This window comes from Carassius auratus, chromosome 23, assembly GCF_003368295.1.
Source record: "Carassius auratus strain Wakin chromosome 23, ASM336829v1, whole genome shotgun sequence".
In the NCBI taxonomy this organism is placed as follows: domain Eukaryota; kingdom Metazoa; phylum Chordata; class Actinopteri; order Cypriniformes; family Cyprinidae; genus Carassius; species Carassius auratus.
In genome coordinates this window covers 5,496,447-5,518,480 of record NC_039265.1, presented here as the reverse complement: position 1 = coordinate 5,518,480, position 22,034 = coordinate 5,496,447, and the positions used below count along the sequence as shown (strand labels likewise).

Sequence of the window (22,034 nt, the reverse complement as noted above, 5' to 3'; positions counted from 1 at the left end):
TCTTTTCGGAGATTTATGCAGGCTGATGCACATAGGGATGGTTAATGAGTTATTATATTTATATGGCGACAGCATGACTGTCAGTTTCTACTCTGTGCACCTAGACAGCAACAACGACAGCGTAGCAGAATGAGAAACAAGCGACATGAGCTGCTTTAAATTCCACAAAGAGGAGTATCACAATATTAAAGAGTCGCTGTGTGTGATAATTCAGTGAAAGTGATGTTCTCAGCATGGGTCTGCTCTTTGACTCAAAGATGTGACATCTTCAAGCTCTCCAGCTCACGCTACTCCTCTTCACCTCTGCCTGATTCGTCTGGTTATCGCTCTCTGGCTCTCCTCCGCTTGTTTATGCTCTCCAGTCCCTCCCTGGTTTGAGATTAGTCCCTGCTGTGTGCGTGGTGGGTGTATTTAGCTCATGGTGGGTAGCAGTGGGTGGGGTTTTATATTCCAGCACAGATTAGCAGCTGAGAAGGGGATTCCATCCTATTAAATTATTCATGCTCAAGAAATGATTACAGTGCATGAAACAGCATTGTGCATCAATAAAAGCCTTACCCTAGACACTGCGTGTATGTGTGTGTGTTTATGAAGACCCTAATTCACTGGGTTCAAATTAGATGGCGACCATAATATAAACTCAATGAGAGAGGCAGCTTATTCCAAGCACGATTCATCATCTCTCATTGTGGAAAGGCGATGGTTTGATTTAACTTGGGTTGAGTTGTAGGGCAGTGCTTTTTAATCTTATAAACTCTCCGCCGAGGACCCAAATAAGGTTTTTGGGGGGCAAATACACTGAACAGACACTTTTTGCAAGTGCAAAAATGTGTCTGATTCAATATTGTCATTACATATAAATATCAGTACTTATTCCTATAGTTAAGTGGATTTTATTTTTGGAGTTTGCACGCATTTTTCTATTTAATATAAAAGCAGTTATTTATTAAAATATAAAAAAGTAGAGCATTATAATTGGATACGCTAGATAACTAGATGCTGTTATAAAGTGTATAGGCCTACATTTATTTATTTTAAATTTTCTAAAAAAGTAGCGTTCAGAACCAACTAAAAATATGGTAAAGTTTGCTCTGAAAATCTCAGAGTTTGTGATTAAAAGGCAAAAAAATATGATGCAAAACGTAGAAATTAGAAATAAATTAAATTTCAACAAAAAAGTAATCATAAAATTTTAGAATTAAGTCAAAATTTCAACATAAAAAGGTATAGTTATGACATTATAATAAATGTAAAATAAAAGACAATAACTATAACATTATATTATATTAACTTTATTATGACAAAATTGCAAAATATCATAATTATGACTCATAATTTAACTTTTTTTGTGTCATAATTTCAACATTTCATCATGACTTTTTTCAAATCATCAACAGTTCTGAAAGGTAGTTACTAAACTACTTTCTTGTCAGTGGCTTTGTACATATAGTGTATTTTTGTTCTTCGTTGTACAGTGTGAAAGTTTCTCCTCTGCCTCTAAGCTTGAGCGCTGATATTTATTGAGCGAAACGTGGTACAGTATTGGTGGTACAGTGTGTACCAAGAGCAACACTCAGAGTTTAGAGCAGAACACTAATAAATGTCAAATTATTAAGTTAGTCCAGATGTCTGTAAAAATGTGGCATCTCATCTCTTGTCATTATATCCAAGATCTAACTTTTTCTGTACCATTTCTGAATCTGAATCCTGTTTTGTGGCACTTCTGCATACCGTATTTTGGACTTTGTTAGCTGACTCCTTATGTTGAGTTTATCTTTGCGTCCAGGTCATGCTGTACCCTACATTTGATGTAATATTTTAAGTGCAAGAGAAGCTGCATGTTTATATATAGGCCTAACTTACGGCTATAACAATTAAGATCATTAATAATTTACCCTAAATAAGATCTCTCTGGCGAAACCACATGCTGACACAACCTCTTTATCTTCTCCCTACAGGTGCCACAGAGTGAAGTCAGTATAGAGTGAGTGGGAGCCTTGAGATGGCGATGCAGGGGCTGGCGGCCCAGCTCTTGGTGCTGCTGGCCGTGTTGGCGGTGGCTCATGCCTCCATCTTCCAGTCCAATCAGAGACTGAAACCTCGGTTCCAGCGAGACCGGCGCAACATCCGTCCCAACATCATCCTCATCCTCACCGATGACCAGGACATTGAATTAGGTGAGTGGAAAAAGAACACTTGATTTTATAGTCAGATTGTTTAAATAGACTTCTCAAAAATGTGGGGTGAGTAAGATTTTGTTATGCTTTTGTAATGCGTTTATTCAGCAAGGATGACAGTACAGACATTCATAATGATACAAGTAAATGCTTTCAAAGACATGCCATTCTTTTGAATTTTTATTCATATTCAGAAATGTTTCTTGAGCAGCAAATCAGCATATTAGAAAGATTTCCGAAGGATCGTGTAACACTGAAGACTGGAGGAATAATGCAGAAAATTCAGTTTTGCAGCACAGGAATAAAATACATTTTAAAATATATTGAAATAGAGAACAGTTATTTTAAATTGAAATAATATTCTAAAATATTAGTGTTTTTTTTAATATGTAATAAATGCAACTTAAAAGATTTCCTTTAAAAACATTTTAAAAAGCTACTGTACGGTAATGTATTTCTACTGTTTTATTTATTTCTATGTATTTAACCAGTATATCCTGAGCTAACCATTTGTTTAAAAAAAAAAAAAAATAAGTCACAGTCCTGTGTCTTTTGCTCCTAAAACAAAGCCGTTCTTTAGAATCTCTAATGGTTTTAGCAAATAAGATCTCTCAGTCTAAAAGGGTTACAGGTACACGATGGAGCTAATGCTGAAAGAGCCTTTGCTTGTGTTGAATGTGTTTGTGTGTGTGAGAGCTCATTTATTTTTTACAGACTGTCTCTATGTGGTGAAAAAGAGACATCTTGGGCTTTGTCAGAGCGGAAGACAGTGATTCAATTAGGAAGGAAAGTCCCCACTCCTCTCAGCACTGGACAGTGTTGATTTCATATGCACACACACACATGCGTGTGTAAGCTGTAATTATGGATGTAGCAGAGAGATGACTGTCTGTGTCTCATCTCGTTTCCTCTTGAGTGCTTGTCTGGGTGAATGCTGATTTATACAATATTGTCCATCCATCCTGACCTTTGTGTGTGAAGTGCACAGAGTATTTTTGCAGTGTGCACATTTGTATGTGCTGACCTTTCTGCGTGAACCTGTAGAGGTGTGGTGATCCTGTCTGAAAAGGCCAAAGTGAATTCGACTTCCTGTCTCTGATCATATCATTTGAGCCAATCAGGGTGTAGGTTGTGTGAGTTCACTGAGCTTTGTTCCCATAAGTTATAATAAAAAAAATGGGCTTCTTAAAACTTAAATTGTAAATTGCAAAATTGGCTTTTTGCTAATTTTCAGCATCATTACTCTACAGTAGTCTTCATTGTCACATTATTCTTCTGAAGTCATTATATTAGGCTGATTTGCTGCTCAAGAAACAGTTGTGCTGCTTTTTTCTTGGTGGAAACTGTAATATTGTTAAATATCATTATAATTTAAAAGAACTCTTTTCTATTTTAAGATATTAGGGTTCTTTGAGAAATAGTGTACAAAAGAGCAGCATTCGTTTCCTGTACATAATGTCATTGAGACTTTTAATAAATAGTGTGTGACTTGTGAATATAAAGACTGTATCATATATCTCTAAACATAACACATTCATGCACACACACGCACACACACACATGCTGCTGGTGTCACATGAATTCCCAGGATGCAAACAACCAATACATTTCCTCTTAAAGGCTGGGATGTCACACATAGAATAAATGAAAGAACTGATATCTTTATCCGGTCGATGTCTAGTGTTGTGTAGAGGAAGAGGAAAAGTAGAAGCCAGTTCTCTTTGAAGTAGAGCGATCGGTAGAGCAGACTTTATGTCACCTTGAGTGATATATGACAGATCTTCTTTCACTCGCTCTCTCATCCAGGCTCCCTGCAAGTCATGAATAAGACCCGGCGGATCATGGAACAGGGTGGAACGCACTTCTCCAACGCGTTTGTCACCACGCCCATGTGCTGTCCGTCGCGCTCCTCCATGCTGACGGGGAAATACGCCCACAACCACAACACCTACACCAACAACGAGAACTGCTCTTCCCCCTCCTGGCAGGCCCAACACGAGCCGCGCACTTTTGGAGTTTACCTCAACAGCACTGGCTACAGGACAGGTGGACATCATTCACAAACACACACTGGAAGGATCACTTGGTTAAACTAGTGGAGTACAGTAGTGTAGAGTGCAGTAGAGCTATGGGTTCAGCATAGAACTGTGTAGACTAAAACAGAGTAAAGTAAGAGAATAGCCTAGAGATGAGTAGAGTAGCACAGACTGTACAACAGAGTTGAGCAGATTCAAGAAAAACAGCCTAGAGATATGTAGAAAATTGTAGAGTAATATTGACTGAAGAAGAGTAGAATAGAGTTCAGAGGAGTAGGAAAATAACCTAGAAATTTGTAGAATAATGTAGAATGAAGTAGAGTAGTATCGACTTAAGTGGAGTAGAATTAAGTTAAGCAGACTAATTAAGTACTAGTTAAGTAGACTTTAGACTATAGTAATGTAAAGGTGAATAGCCTTCAGAAGTGTAGACATGAGTAGAATGTAGAGTAGAATACTTATACTAGCAGAGATGAATATAGTAACATCCACTTGAGAAAAGTTATTAAAGCAGTGGAGTAGACTAAAATAGTGTAGAATAAAAACTGAGTTGAGTTGAGAAGACTATACTAAAGTAAAGTTGAAGATAGTAGAATAATGTAGACTAGATTGAAGTAGAGTGTCATATACTGAAGTAGAGTAGAACAGAGTAGAACAGAATAGTGTAGAGATTATTATAATAATGTAGACTAGATTGAAGAAGAGGTAGTATGTACTAGAGTAGAGTTGACTAGACTATAAAAAAGGAAAATACAAGAGCTTAATGATCAATAGAATAACGTAGAATAGATTAAAGACGAATAGAATATAGAGTTGAGTAGACTAAAGTGAAGGTGAATAGCCTCAAGATGCGTAGACTAATGTATAAAAATGTAAGGTAGATTAAAATAAAATAAGTCAGAATAGAGTGACATAGACTTGAGAAAGGTTAATTAATGCAGACCAGACTAACATAGAGTAGAATAAAATAGACTTGAGTAGGCTTGACTTAAATAGATGAGAATAACATACAGATGAGTAGGCTAGAGTAGAATACATTTGAGTAGCCCATACTAAAATAGAGTAGAACAGAGTAACGTAGACCAAAGCAGAGTGGAATGAAATAGAGCCGCCTAAAGTAGAGGAGTGTAGCGAAGTTGTGCTCTTTATATCTTTATATCTTTATATCTTTATAGCGTAAACTTCATTGTTGGACTAGATTAGAGCCTAATCAGAGTGTAGCAGCTGTGGCTCTGAGATCACACTTTCATATCCTCGTAGCTTTTGATGATTTCCATCTGAAAAACTCTGGGTAGACACCAAAGCATCATGGGACATAACTCTTCCTTACAAGCACAACCTGACATGAATGTAAAATTAATTTAATAGATTGAGCTCTCATTCATTTGTGAGCTGTTTCCTCAGTCAGAGTTGTGTCTGTTGGGTTTTTCACACACTCTCACCAGAGATTCGGTGTGGCAGGCCCCCAGGTCTCACACACACACACACACACTCAAACACACTATCACAGACTCTTAAACAAACAATGGCATAATCTGTCTTCAACAGATGATTTTCATTAAACTAAAAACCTTTGGGATGTATGGTGGTGTGTGTGTGTGATGTTTTCTGTTTGTGACATAGACATCATGCAAAACTACCATGTGCATGTAAACATAGCATGACCAGCGCCTCACACAAACACACACACACACACACACACACACCTGGCAGTGAGTCAGGCTTTTAGTGGTAACAGTGATCCATTAGAGCACACTTCCTCTAGGAGAGAGACCGGCTCTCACCAACATCCTTTCTAATGTAACATTTCCAACACAAATGTTCATCCATCTTCACGTATCTCCGTCTTCTGTTTCTCTACATGCAGCTTCTGTCTATATGCCCACTGTATTTTAAATGTGCAATGTTTTTTTAGTAGAAAAGGTTTACTCTACTTTATTGTACTCTACAGCGTACTGCACTGCTCAATTCTACTCTTCTAGACTAGTTATCATACCTACTTTTCTCTACACTGCTCTTCCTTACTCTGATCTTCTCCATACTCTATTCTATTATTTTCTATTTACCACAACTTTACCTCTACTCTGTTATAAGCTGTTTTGCTCTGTTCTGTTGTACAATACTCTATTGAACTCCATCCTCTTCCTCACTGCACTCTTTTATACTCAACTGTGCTCTACTCTGTTGTGTTCTGTTCTACTCAACTTTACCATAGACTGTTCTTCTTTACCGTTCTCTACTCTACGCTGTTTTACTCTACTGTGTTGCACTTGACTCTGTTGAACTCATTTCTGTTCTACACTACTCAACTGTAGTATACACTTTTCTATTCTTCTCTTGTACTGTAAGATACTATTTCTCTTTTACTGTTTTACTCAACTCAACTCTATCATGTTATACTCTACTCCGCTTTATTCTACTTTCCTGTACTCTACTGTACCTCCCTCTTCTTTTCTTCACTCTGCTCTGTTCTTTTCTCTTCTCGACTCTGGTGTACTCAAAACCTAAAGTTTAAGGCAACCAGCTTCAGGAAATGTTTGAGTTTTCTCAACTTGTTGTTTTCAGTTTATACAACAAAAAGTTGGAAAAAAATCAAAAATCTCCTACAATCTCCTGGGCCTGGTTGCCTTAAACTTTTACGTTTTCTCAACTTTAGATTTTTTACAGTGTACAGTACTCTGCTGTACTTTATTATACTGCTCAATGCTCTACTTTGCTCTCCTTTAAACTCTATTTTCTTTATGATTACTATACCCTTCTGTGTTTGTGTTTTCCCAGCATTCTTTGGGAAGTATCTGAATGAGTATAATGGGACTTACATTCCTCCGGGATGGAAGGAGTGGGTCGCCATGGTGAAGAATTCCCGCTTCTACAACTACACTCTGTGCAGGAACGGCGTCCGAGAGAAACATGGATTTGAGTACTCAAAGGTGTGTGTGCACGGTGGCCAATCAAGTGGAACATTATCTTTTAAAATCCCATCTTCTTTCTTCATTTCTTGTCATGTATTCATTTTACATGAGTAGACTCATGCTTCAGATCTCTGTACCTCCTGTAGGACTACCTGACAGATCTCATAACCAATGACAGCATCAGTTACTTCCGCATGTCGAAGAAGATCTACCCTCACCGACCCATCATGATGGTGATCAGTCACGCCGCCCCTCATGGCCCGGAGGACTCGGCCCCTCAGTACACCACTGCCTTCCCCAACGCTTCACAGCACATGTGAGTCCAGACCTCCATTGCACGACATTTCATTTAAAAAGTTGATCTGAAAAACTGCTTGATTGCACAATGTCTTAGTATTGGTATTTGCTTGGTCTCTTTTTCGTCTTTATGAAAACATCACTTAATTTGCATTGCAATTTGCTCTTCATCAGTGTGTGTAAAACCTGAATCATTTGGGATGATCCAAAAAGCATCTTGAGCTTCAATAGAAGAAAATCTGACAAGTTGTAAAAATATGTTGGCGTATTGAGACCGAACTTGCTGTGTGTTATAATATCCATGACACGAAGGTACAGTTTCTGCACAGCTCCATCTAGTGGTTAGGAAGATATGAAAATAGCTTTTTATTTGCTTAGAATTTCTGAGCATACTGGCCAAAAAAAAAAAAAAAAAAAACTGGTGTCTGTAGAATGGGTAGACCATACCCAGTTTTATCATGTTGGCCATTTTGGCTATTTTGAATTTTGTCATAAAATGCTATATTTTACGAACGCATTAGCATATCGTTACAGAACTCTATATGTGTCTTTACCACCATGCCTTGAAGGTACTTAAAAGGTTTCAGGGCAGCTGACAACATTGATACAAATGATGCCATAATCAGTCATGCTTCCTGTCTGCCATTCAGATTTTCTTTGTAAACATACTTTTTCAAACCCCTCCTAGAACGTTGGTCCGATATTCACCAAATTCAACTCGGATCATCTTTAGACCATGCTGGCCAAAAGTTATGGATTTTATTTTGATAGAAAAAATTGTATTAAAATATTAACACATAAACATATATGAGGCTGTAACTCTGCAAAGTTATGATATATTGACACCAAACTTTGTGTGTGCTATTGTCATTTCAAACTGAGCAACCACATCAATTTGGTAACCGCCTATTAGTCAAAGTGATAAACCATTAAATCCTATCACATTTTACATTTTTAATAAAAAACATCTTAAATTGGCTTCACTTATTTATTGCTGCAGTTGGTCTGATGTTCGCTGCCATGCTTGCTTCTGTTGTGCCTGGCACCTTAATTGCTGCTTGAATGTTTCTGTGTTGTAATTGTTCATTTTATTTGAAGGTTAAGCTCAGAAAAAAAAATTAATTGAGGTCTCAGACTTCTGGACTCCATTGTACATACACAAAAACATGAAAAGGGTCAGTGAAAGTGGAGATAAAACAGCTGGAAATCATTGATTACACTGTGAATAGAAATCTTACTGCACTTTTCTTTATTTCTGTCACTCAAGTGCCACTCGATGGAGATGTTATAATGGAAATAGTCCTCTTCAGTTCACACTAATGTACCCACTGACTCACACACACTTGTTTTTCTCTGCCGGTTTCTGCTGCTCTCTTGCTAATTGGCCACCAGCTGGTACCAGACCTTTTTTTCAATGTCTTTTTCTCTCTTTTTGTTCATCTCATCCCTCCATTTCTGTCCCTCCAGCAGATAAATCCTCCTGTCTCTGTCTATGCTTTTCCCAGGGTCTGTAATCCTCCTGCCATTCTTCACACACACACACACACACACACATGCCGAGAACATGCATGATGATGAAAAGCATATTTGTACACACTCATATAGTCTAGGTTAAATCCTGTCTACACGTGATGTAGCTGTTTTTAGGTAGCTGGATTTGCTTAATCTCTAGGACCCCTCTCTCACTCTCTGTGTACACCAAGTAATCTCAAAATCTCATTTTATAGTTCTCCATGTCTACTGTTGTGCCTGGTAACCTCATAGATTCAGCCTCTGGCTACAGGAAATCCCTGGGCAGAGGTCGGATTCAGGAAAATCTGCTCAAGAAGGTAGTTAAATATTAAATATATGTGAAATGTATTTAATTTACAATGTTCAAAGTAAAATTCTTCAAAAAACGGACAAATTTGACACTTTTCTGTGGAATGAACATGCAAATGGCATAATAAAATATACTCTTCTCCTTTAATTTCTGTGTCAGAAACACATCAAATCAATCAGGATGAATCCATATATCATCCTTTCACTCATTTTTTGATTTAGTTAATATTGATAGTAGAAAAATTAGAAAACGTCTCCTTTTCAAAAAAAGCTTAATTCAGCTTAAATTTCCATTTTACAGCTTTAATATTTGATTTCTACACATGGGCGGGAATTATATGCCCCTTTCGGCTGATTGCTCGGCTTAAATCAGTTCTTCTGCAGTTCTGCAAGGCAGGTGTTTGGATTCTAAATGCATTTATTGCAACTACAATTCACCTTTTTCTCATCAAACACACATTGACGTCACTCGTACCGGGGCAGAGCCAAGAAGTTACCTTCAAATTTCAGCTCTTATAAACCAGATGTTATTATATGTATATTAACAGTTAACTACAGTAAACTTTCTTGCTCAGTACATGAACCTGAAAGAGAGAACTGACCACATACAATGCACTATAAATTGCATTCTGACATATTTCGTCATATGTATAAAACAACACATACTGTAAAAAAAAAACAAGCTTGAAGATTTACATTAATGTCCTTGTATAGAATATATTTCATGCCCCAGATACATCCGACAGCAAACACACAGATATATTATCTTACACCACAAATGAGCAAACAAAAAGCCTCTAATGAACTAAATTCTCTCTCTGTCTGTCTCTCTCTCTCTCAGATTCGATTTGCTTTCAGGACATTGTGTCTCTAAGCACAAAACCGCACGACCATGAACTCCCATTTCTCTCGCATTCAAGCAAGAAAAAGAGAGGGAGAGCAAAGAGACACAGTACTGTCAATGAATATTACTGTCTTTCCTGAAATACTGAGGCGTCAGGAATGAAATCAGACAGAATGTTCACAAACATGCACATTCGCTTTCTCAAGCTGTCTGATAAAGAAGAAACCCAAAATAGATGAATAGATATCCATTTTTTAATTAGTAAATGGAAAGCTCTTCAAACATTGTGTGTGTGTGCATGTGATAAGCTTTCTGTTGTAGTTTAACATGCGTTTGATTCACCATCAGAGTAGATATAAACCAGGAGATGCAAACCTGCCCACTTTATGACTCACATAAACATCCATCATCCCTTCAAAGTAACTGCTCGAGTCAGAGAGTCTGGAATTTAATGCGCTTTTATTATTTTTCTGATGTCATCTCGCTTTCACCAATAAAAAACAAACAGACTTGCTCCTGTTTTGCTCGTCCAGTCTCTTTTCGCACACAAACTCTTCATAAAACATGTTTTATGATTCACCTCTATAACATCGCCAGCTGTCTGACTGTACCTATATTGCAAAGAAATATGTCACTTTTTTCCACCCCTGTAGCCATAAAAAATGGCCGTGCTCCACACATGCATTCATATGCATGTATCATTCTCCTGCTGTCAGGAGAGAATGCCCCAGAACTCCTCTCTTAACATCCCATGAAAAATTCCTGGGACCGCCCTCATTCTCTCCGTTCAATCCCCTGCAAACCACCCTCCACCGTCCATAATGGCCTCCCGCTAGTCCTGTACTTCTCTGCTCACTGCCCTCGTACAGCGCTGTATGTAATTAACCCCTCGTTGTCCCTCAGACTGGCGCAAGGCCACTGCAGAGATATAGTCCAAATCCTCACAGACAGTCAGAGAGCGTGTATTATTCGGTGGGAAAATCCCCCTGTTCTCATCGCCGCGTGATCCCGCTGCACCTGTTTCATCTCCATCACTCCCATGATGGAGGGAATAATGAAAATATGATCAGGAAAGAACAAGAGAGGGAGAAAGAGCGTTTTGAGAGGATTAAAAGGATTATATGTAGACCAATAAAGAAGATGAAACCATAGTGAGAGAGAGAGAGAGAGAGAATATGCTGTTTAATGTCTAAATAGGCCTTCTGAGGCCGTACTCCAACCATGATGGAATCTCATGTGACTTATTTGGAGCACTCTATATAGGCAGGACCTGTGTAGCATGTAGCATTCCTCACATCAAGCACACCAGAGACACAATTAACAATTAATTCTAGTCTGGTAGTCTAATAAGAAATACAGAGCATAGCCTAGACACAAACATTTGGTTAGATGATGAGTAATAAATCGTTTTTATCCAAAAAATTTCTGTATTATATACAATATTTATATTTACTCCTTGTACCGTTAAATCCACAGTTTTACATTAGCATGTTGCTAATGTCTTTATAGTCGAATAAACCTAAAAATTCATAGGATACAAATATTTCGTGAAATAGTGTTGTGAATCCGATTAGAACTATTTTTAATCAACAGCTTTGAATATTATATTTATAATAGACTTTTGTGTTTCAGTCAATTGCAGTATGGCATTAGCATGTTGCTAAGCTAGTGCCTTGATAGCATAATAAGCTAAAAAATACAGAGGAAAAAACAGCTAAAACCAGCCTAAGCCTGGCCTAGTCTGGTCATAGCTGGTCAGAAACACTTCTGACTGGACAAACCTGTGCAAACTAGAAAGGAAGTGAATAAACACAACAAAGAAAGCAGCTGTGATTTTAACCCTAATTCATGTGTTTTGGTAAAAAGCAGAAAATGCCCTTTTTGCCCATTTTAAAACATTCAGCCAACCAACACAACAAAATCAATCCGGTTTAATATGTTTTCAGCTCTGGAAGTGGTCCAAAGTGGACAAGCTCAAAACGTTTTAGGCCCTCTTTACTGTTGACGGGATCGAAATTAGGTTTAAACGCGACCAGAGCAACAATGAATGAAGCAACATGTTCGTGAAATAAATTCATAAACTGGGATTTGATCAAATGCTGGAAAAGCAATCATTATAATCCAAAGAAAAGGTCAATGAGGGAATCATTAAATTAATCTCAATGTATCTTTTTAGTAAAATCATTCAGATGAATCAAAATCCCCACTACTATCTATTTCTTAGCATTTGGAATAGCAGTAGGAAAATAGTGGTTAAAATATGTCATATTTTGTTTCCTTAACATATGTCTAAGAAGACAGCACACTTAGTTTTGAATCAGAGCTATTGTATAGGCACAAAAAAAAGAAAAGAAACAAGTGTCAAAGGAACAGCAGTACACATTTTTCAAGTCCCAGTAGAGAAATAGATACACTAAACAGAGACAGAGAGCTACATCGTCCCTTGTTGTCGCTAAGTTGCTATCAGTTTAAATATACGGCACTCTCAAAACAAGGCCAGGCAGCGAGCAGATAAGTGCGATGATGCTCACATTGATTTGTCTGTAGAAAGACTTTAAGTAATGGCTGTAAACACCAGAGCTGGGGGGCTTTAAATCACTGTAACTGTAAAGGCATGGAGTGTAAGTGCTGTTTGTTTCTAACAGGCCTCTCACGCCTGTCACAGGAGCGAGGAGGAGGAGCTACAAACACTCTTTTTATCCCTGAATAATGGTTGAACAACTAATACATTCACAGAATGTCAGTCTGTCAGTCAGCGCATGAGAAACCATGAGACTGTAAAATTGCAATGTGTCATTTTTGAGGAGACGGGAGAGAAAGCACACAGACGATTGCTGTCATTTGTAATTCTGACCATGCAAACACACACAGATGCACCTTCACACATTCACTCAGACACATGCTTTCCTCCGACATCAGCAGAACAGTGTCTCGGGATGCTCTGAAAACTTTCTCGATTTCCCTCGGTCATGCTTCAGCGGGTCCACTGACAGTGACTCTTTCCTTCTCCTTTCAGAACGCCCAGTTATAACTATGCCCCTAATCCAGACAAACACTGGATTATGCGTTACACCGGCCCCATGAAGCCCATTCACATGGAGTTCACCAACATGCTGCAGCGCAAGAGACTGCAGACGCTGCTGTCCGTGGATGACAGTGTGGAGAAGGTATGTCAGTTATACGTCTTATGCAAATCACATGAATTACAAATAATATAAATATAATGACATTATTTTAAATAATATATAGAAACCATTCCTAACCAGTTATAGCATTCAAGTTATATTCAATTCAATATTTCAATATTTTTTATAAAAAAAAAAAAATTCTTTTTTTTTTTTTTTTTTTGATGTATGTATCATGTTTCTAAGACATTTCCTCCCTTTACTCCATATATTCCATGGTACTAAATAATTCTAACACTTTTCTACATTTTCTAACGTAACACTAAAGTGCTATGGTACGTGATATTGCGATAATTGTTATTTTAGTGTTAATTATGTTTTGTTATGGTATTTACAGTATTAATGTTCTGAATATACTATTATTTGAATATTTCTGTTTAAAGTTTCAGGTTTTTTTTTTATTATTATTTTATTGATTTTATCTTTTTTAAATATTTTTTTTTTTCTAAAAGTGTAATTTATTTATTTTTTATCGTCTATTTTTATAATTTCTGTACTTTTTTTCAGTCCATCTCCTAGGCAATATTTCCGAATATTTTATATTTTATTTCAGCTTAATTTCAGTTAACTAATATTTAATATTTAATAATTAATATTTAATTGTAATTGTTTTAATGAACAGTATGAGTGCAGTGGTCCATTACACAATAATTTATTAATTCATTCATTCATTCATGTAAGTAAATGTACAGTTCTTGCTCAAGAAAATGAATTGCATCAAACCATGGCACACTTAACATTCAAAATCTCTTGGAATCACACTAAAACGTCCCATGATGCTTTTGTCTTGTTTTCCTCCAGAATGTTAGTTTGACCGCAAGCACGAAAACAGCTGTTGTTCCTTATAAATGATTCTACCACTGTTTAATGTTTCTTCTGTCTGAATGCAGATATACAACATGTTGGTGGACACTGGGGAGCTGGACAACACATACGTGATCTACACGGCTGACCACGGTTACCACATCGGTCAGTTCGGACTGGTCAAGGGGAAATCCATGCCCTACGAGTTTGACATCAGAGTTCCCTTTTACATCCGCGGCCCAAATGTGGAGGCAGGAGGCATGTGAGTGTGTATCCAATGACCAACCCTCAAAAAAATTTTGTGGTTTTAGATGGAAGTGCCATGATAAGTCTATATTTATATTTAACATATATTTATATTTATATATATATATATAAATGTTTTTTTTATAATTTCTCATTGCAATGCATTGCAAAATTAAAACTCTTCAAATATTATTTCCGGAAAAAGTATATATTTAGTATCATAAATAATTTTATGATTTATAATAACATTTATATTAATTCCTCTCTGTTTAATGGTTTTTGTACAGAGACCAAAGTTACTCTTAATTTAGGTCTAAACTTGATTGGTGGGGTTTTAATGACTTTCCGATATCCTGCCATATCAAGAGAGAGAATGAAATCAGCACATGTTGCAGGCCATGTTTGAACCTGCACCCCCACGGGAGCACCAGACCAGAGCTCTCTCTTTCTCTCATCAGCATTTAATATCATTAGTCACTAGTCTGGTTTACCACTGCTGTGTGATCTGGCTTCCCTCTTTCTCAGAAAAGCTGATTAACAGCAGTAAAGACCACTCATGTGAAGACCACAAGACTTTTACTGTGAATGAAAGGCACAGAAAAGAGGATAAAGAGTTTGGTTGGGGACTCGGGGTGAGAAAGGCACAGCTGGGGCCAGTTCAGCATCAGATGAGCCTTTGGGCAATAAAAAGAGAGGGAGAGATGAGCCTAATTTACTTTTTGAAAACAGAGCGGATGTGATTGGATTAATCTCCACTGAGCTTCAGTCCACTGACTTCACAGGATTTCAAATGGTCAGTTAAAATTGACACTTTAATAATTGATTATTATTTTTTTTTATCAAAATGAACAGTAACAGTAACAGGGGTGTGATGTGTTCTTCAGCATCAGAAGGTGAATGTTTAATATATCAGACAAAGAGGTTTATAATCGGACTCTCTGTTAGCTCAGCTCTTCTCAACCAGGGCCTCAAGATGATTTAAAATGGGACAAAACAAGCTTTAAAATAAACTAAAACAGCTCAAAAGATGATGATGATATTAATAATAATAATAAACCACTGTTTAAATTGCCTTTAAAAGTTGCATCTCAAAAATTTGCTCTGCAAAAAAAATAAAAAATACATAGAAAAAAAGAATATAATATAAAATCAAAACTTTTAAGAAATATTCACATTATTATTTATTATTATTATTTGTTCATTTTTATATAAAAACCAGGATTCACACAATTCACACATCAAGTCCCCATAAGTCATGAAAATGTGAATATACATTGTTCTAGTTATGTCAAGATCCTTTTTGTTTTTTTTTGTTTTTTGTGAGTTTAAAATAATTTTAATCCCCAAAAATCTAACTCTGAAGAACATTCAGTTCTTGAATCTTCTGAAATTACAGAATTAAATTATTTGAAATTATTTTGCATATTTATAATTGTTTTATATAATTGTAATAATATAATCTTAGTTATCAAGTAAACAATTCATTTTTTATATATCTTACTATTTTTTAATACAGTAATACTTTTTTAATACAGTCTATTTTTATTTCAGTTTTAGTTTTTGTAATTTTAGTACTTGGATTTATTTTATTTCAGTTAGTTGCTTCAGGACTGCTAGTATGAGACCTGCATGCTGCCATCTCTGCTCATGGACACTCCGTGTGCATCTGATACTCCGATACTTCACTGGGTGTTCAAACATTTCAGATACACATTACAAAAGTATATTACATGCTACGTTTAAGAAGATTAGTGGCCACTATGCAGTGTTTTCTGTATTTAGTATGAGTACAGCTGTATTCCATTTTGAGAAAGTCCCGGCTCTCTCCATTTCTCTCCCTGTCTGTGTCTTATTATCGTTCGGTGCTCACATGCTGCTCGTCTGGTTTCTGACCATTATGTCAAATGGCGACCCCTTCTTCTGTTTCCATAGCAACCCCCACATCGTGTTGAACATAGACTTGGCGCCCACCATCCTGGACATCGCAGGGATGGACGTTCCCCCAGACATGGACGGCAAGTCCATCCTCAAGCTCCTGGACACAGACCGCATGATGAACAGGTGAGGACGTCTCCTGAAGTCTGCCAGCTTTAGAAAAGTCAAAATCGGTGGATTGCTATGACAATTGGCTAGAGATAATTATTAAAGTTTGGTATATTCAGTTTGGTATATATATATATATATATATATATTTATATAGTTCACCTGTTTTCCTTCATTTCATCATCAGTCGATGAATAATTCTGCTGTGATCAGTCGAAAATGTCTTTTACTAGGGGTGTGAATATTTATGAACCTCTCGCCTCGATCTGATTTACAGATTCTGAGAGTCACGATTCGATTCCAAAATGATTTGTGATGATTTAAATTACACAGAACTTATACGTTTAATTAAGTACATATTAAAACAACTACAAATTGACCAATAAATTGGCTGTTAGGTAATCGACAGCTACTTAAATATAGCTCTCGAAACATCTAAAATCATTAAAAAAGGAAAATTACAATGCATCTGACAATCTTTTTTTCTTTTATATGATGCTTTATATGAACTTCAGCTCACATAACGTGCACAATGCCTTGGTTTTGAACAGGAAGCAATTTATAATTAACCTAATTTACATATAAAGGAGATGTGTCTGTGATAAAAGGAATGACAGAAATGTAATTTAGTGTGAATACCCACAGCACATTGCTGTTTCAGCACATTTGGCACCTGGGTGAACTGAATTGTGGGTGGTTTGTGAATAAAACGCAGGTTAGCACATGCAAAAGTGGCACGGCTGTTTAATTAATGCACTCCTCAGTGTTCTATTTCTCAGTGCAGAATCGACACTTCTATAAAGAACCCTGAACATCCATGGAATCTTTCAAATGCAGGAAAGGTTCTTCATAGTCTAAAAAAGGTTTCTTCAAAATGGTTCTTTTAGGGACTGTTCACTGAAAGGTTCTTTGGGGAACCGAATATGATTCTTCTATGGCATCACTGCAAAAGCAAAAAATGAAGAGTGAACAGCACTAGTTAGTTCATTGTATTACTTGATCAATGCTGAGTTTCCGGAGGATAATGACACATTGCATTTAGAGCGGTTTGAACAACACCTCGCCTCACTTCACTGTCACTGAGTGGCAGCAGATGGCCGTCTGCCAGGCATCCGACTGGCTCAGAGCCCCTCATCACCATGACACCTGCTGAAATCTCATCTCTGCACTCTTCCGCCGGCCCGCGTACCTCTTTTATTTCAGATGAGAGGAAGAGATGCATATCTCAGCAGGAGGTGAGGGGGACAGGAAATAAGAAATCCGGAGGAAAGAGGGGCTTTCAGGAAAAATGACTGGCACTTCCCTTGTGCTCTCAATCAGCTCAGATAGACACTAATTAAATAAGGACCTCCATGTTTCGTCAGCTTCAGCGTGCTGAGGGGTTCTTGCTGGTTTCAAGGGCATTGCTAGTGTCTCTGGGTGTTTACTAGGTGGTTGAATAAACCTATCCCCAAGATATTCTGGTCTTAAATATGACTAAGAATAAGTGTTTGTGATATGAGGACAGTAAATTGTAAATGATTAAACTGTCTCCACAAACTGACTTTACAGCTATTGTTTATGACCAGTGCTGTTCAGTGCCTATTTTTTATTAGTATTGAAATAAAATCAAGTGAAATATGATTTTGGTCATATTACCCACCGTTATTTTGGTCGAAATGGTCTGTCAGTATTTCTTTTCTATTTTGTTGGAGGGCTATATTTCGTTTAACATGGACTTTAAGCGCATTGTACTGCTCATTAACTCGCAAAAACCAACATCAAATAGAATTGTGAACGTGAATCGTGATCCTGTTATTGAAGCCTATTTCTGCCACTGTATAAAAACATAAAACTGGCTTATTGCAGCCCTTTATTTCACAATTTATAATTTAAAAAGTTATGAAGTCAGAATTGTGTGATATGAATAGGCAATTTGCGAGAAATAAAGTCAGAATTGCGAGATATAAACTCAATTCTGACTTTATTTCTCACGATTCTGTTTATATCTTAAAATTCCAACTTTTTTTCTCAGAGTTGCAAGATATAAACTCAGAACCCTGACTTTATTTCTCACGATTCTGTTTACATCTTAAAATTCCAACTTTTTTTCTCAGAATTGCGTGATATAAATCTGCAATTGTGAGTTGTAAAATCAGAATCGCGAGATAAATACCTCGCAGATAATTGCAAGTTCGTATCTCACAATTCTGACTTTGTTTTCAGAATTGCATGGCGGTTCTGACGTTTTAACAGGCAATTGTGAGTTTTTGTCTCGCAATTCTGAGAGAAATGTCAGACGAGGGAGTTTATATCAAACTATTCTGACTTTATAACTCGTGATTCTGAGTAAATAAATCTGAACTGCAAATGTAAATTCACAACTGCGAGAAAAAAAATCAGAGTTTTGACATAAAAAGTAGCAATTATGGTTTTATTTTCTCATTCATCTGCATGAAACAGGGTTTCATAATTCATTAATAAACAGACTTTCGTCATCTAGATCATAAGTGGTTGTGTCAGCTGTGTCAGCATCAGTAAAGTCATATAAATATTAGATAATTTCACCTTTTTATAACAAGCAAGGCTAGCTCAGTTTGTTACTATATAAAATAGTATTCAATTTATCCTTTTTTTAATGATTATTATCATGGTGACCCAATAGTACACACCTTTTCTATAATCCCCATAATTCAGCATCATTCATGTCCAAAACACAAATGGCATGAGGCAAAGTACGCACAACTTTGGCGTTGGAGTTTGTGAACTGATGATGCCTTAGCAAGTGCCACTAACAATAGGAGTCTGAATAGGAGAAAAGGCCAGCCAGAACACTCCTAAATCTGGCAGAAGCTCCTGCGGAGATCAGAGAGGCGTGTGAGAGCACCGATCGATAGCTCGGATCTGCAGAGAAGGTCAGGAGGTGCACACAGCACTTGTGTTTCCTCACCTCCACGTCTCCTTCTGTTTTTCATCAGGGAGAGCACGGGCGAGGAAAAGCACTTTCAATTGCAGCCTGGATTTCAGTTTAAGCTGTTTGTCATTTTTTTCTTTTTCAGCGTTACGATTTTTTTCACTCTTTTGCAATCTCGGGCCTCAACTTGTTGCATTCACTCATCATTTGGGTCCACTGAGAAACGGCCAATTTCTGGCCAATTTGCTGTTCCGGCTGATCGGTAACAAAGCCGGTAGATCAATATCCATCCGTCTCTCCTAATTGCAGGTTCCAGCTCAACAAGAAAGGAAAAGTGTGGCGGGACTCGTTCCTGGTGGAGAGAGGGTGAGTCAGCGCAAATTAAATGTGAAAACAGCCCGAGAGCTCTGGGTTTTGGGTGTGAAAGGGCAACGTATGTTTATTCAGATAACAAACAGGTTTTTCTCTTCTTCTCTGGTGACAGAAAACTGCTGCATAAAGTGTTGAATGATGAGAAAGATATGGCCCAGGAGGAAAACTACCTGCCCAAATACCAACGCGTTAAAGACCTGTGCCAGCGCGCAGAGTACCAGACGCCATGTGAACAGCTCGGTCAGGTACAACAACATACAGAAGAATATACATTAAACAGCAATCCACTACTCCACATTACCAGGAGTCCAGTGTTTCAGACATTGCTGATGCATGCATTCAGAGCAGAGCAGAGATGAAGTTATCAAATGAAATGTCACAAGCAGCAACTTGATGTGATTTTGGACATTGCATATCATAATGTTATTGTTCGCCTTTCTATTTGACTTGCAAATGAGCTAAAACTCTTCTGCTGACCTCAATATGTCACATAGACTATTTAAAACCCTAAAATCTCCTGTTCAATCGTTTGTGTATAACATAATAAATATTTATGAGCTATGCCTTCACCAGCTAAAGCCATCAGAACCAGCATACGTGTCAAATACTACTACCCACCGCACAGGAAAAACACCTTAACATTTTGATATTTTTCACAATATTGTACATTGATATGTTTTTTTAATAGTTCATAAAGTGTACTGTGCTCACCAAAGCTGTATTTTCAATTAAAAATGCAGCAAAAACAATAAAAGTAAACAACAACAGCAATAATGATTAAATAATAATGTTTATTTCGAATAGAAGGTTCAAAAGAACAGTGATTATTTAAAATGTAAATCATTTGTGACATTATAAATATAAATATGTACTGTCACTTTTTAATGAAATTTAATGAACAATTTAATTAATCTTTGCTGAATTATTTGTTCTTTTTTTTTCTTTTTTTCTTTTTTATCCCAAACTTTTGAATGTTGGTGTTAATGATAATAATAAGAGGAAATGTTTCTTGAGCAGCAGATCAGCATATTTGTGATTTCTGAAGCATCATGTGACGCTGAAGATTGGAGCAATGATGCTGAAAATACAGCTTATATCACAGAAATACATTACATTTTAAGTATATTTATAGTTTTTTTAACTGTAATATTATTTCACAATATTACTGTTTTTATCAATTAAATGCAGCCTTGCTGAGCATATCATTTTTCTTATAAATCGTATTATTGCAATCTTTTAACCATTAGTACAGTATGTAATTACAGAGGTACTACACTGAATGTACTTACAGTAACCATAATATTGCAATGGTAATACTTTTTGGCATACTTTGTCAGTATAGACCCTCACAAGTACAGAGAGAGAGAGAGAGAGAGAGAGAGAGTGTGTGTGTGTGTGTGTGTGTGGGTTGTTTGTGTGAAGTGAGAACAGAGAGATCACACACCTGAAATGTCCTGCTCTCACTTTCACTCTAACAAGACTGGCCCACTGTAGTCCTCCAGAAACCTGCAGCCTGTTCCTGCATTATCTATTCTCTCCATCCCTTTTTTTCTCTCCATCTTTTTCTTCTTTTTTTTATCTCAGGCTTTATTTGTCCATCTGCTTTTCTGCTTTGATCAAGGAACAGTCTGTCGTTACATAGCTTCACACTTTTGCAAAGTTTTTTTTTACTTGGTTTTCTTTCAAACCATGAAAAAGGGAAAATTGCACCTGCAGAAAGTGTTGTTTATGTGCACATGCTATCTGCACTGTTTTAACACCTCATATACTTAAAGAGATAGTTCATCCCAAAATGAAATGCTGTCATCATTGCTCACCCTCATTTTAAAGAATGCTGTTAACAAGACAGTTTCTGGTAGCCATTGACTTCCACTGTATTTTTTTGGGATATAATATATATCCAACTTTATATATAGAGCTGTGCAATAACACAGTCTACATTTTGTGATAAGATAAAATAGCACTTGGTACAAAATGCTGGATTGGTCCTCATAGCTTCTCTCATTTTCCAGCCACGTCTTTAACTACAAGGCCACTAGAAAGCGACTAAAAAGAAAGGCATGTTTCTCTCATGTCTCTGATAGTGTGCAGCCCTGAGCGCTCTGTAGCTTATGTTCCTCATTAATGAGGCTCTTAACGAGCTGGATTTGTGATAATTACAGCTGCCGACACAAGGCAGGGGGTTCATTTTCACCTTTTACTTCCGGAGTATAAGCGCACTCATCCACACACACAGTCATCACGGCCAAAAGTTAATGGGTGTTGATGGTGTCTAACTAATTGTGTTCATGAGCAGACGCAGTCAGACACAGTTCAGTCACAGAGGAACGAGCTAAGAATATTGTAGAAGAACAAGTAAGATATTTTGCCTCGAGTCACATCAAGAGAGCTGGCTTTCTATGGT

General features: G+C 37.0%; 1 protein-coding gene across 6 annotated transcripts in view; it reads left to right on the top strand.

Annotated features, from left to right (window-relative positions):
• Positions 1-22,034, top strand: part of LOC113041081 (extracellular sulfatase Sulf-2-like) — a 140,127-nt gene that overhangs the window by 109,116 nt on the left and 8,977 nt on the right. For all 6 annotated transcript variants that reach the window (XM_026199389.1, XM_026199390.1, XM_026199391.1 and 3 more), the window contains 9 exons: positions 1,959-2,177; positions 3,984-4,223; positions 6,992-7,143; positions 7,272-7,441; positions 13,104-13,254; positions 14,163-14,338; positions 16,255-16,383; positions 19,568-19,624; positions 19,743-19,875. In XM_026199389.1, coding sequence (XP_026055174.1) covers positions 2,003-2,177; positions 3,984-4,223; positions 6,992-7,143; positions 7,272-7,441; positions 13,104-13,254; positions 14,163-14,338; positions 16,255-16,383; positions 19,568-19,624; positions 19,743-19,875 — 1,383 coding nt within the window. In that variant the 5' untranslated portion in view covers positions 1,959-2,002. The remainder of the gene's footprint in view (positions 1-1,958; positions 2,178-3,983; positions 4,224-6,991; positions 7,144-7,271; positions 7,442-13,103; positions 13,255-14,162; positions 14,339-16,254; positions 16,384-19,567; positions 19,625-19,742; positions 19,876-22,034) is intronic.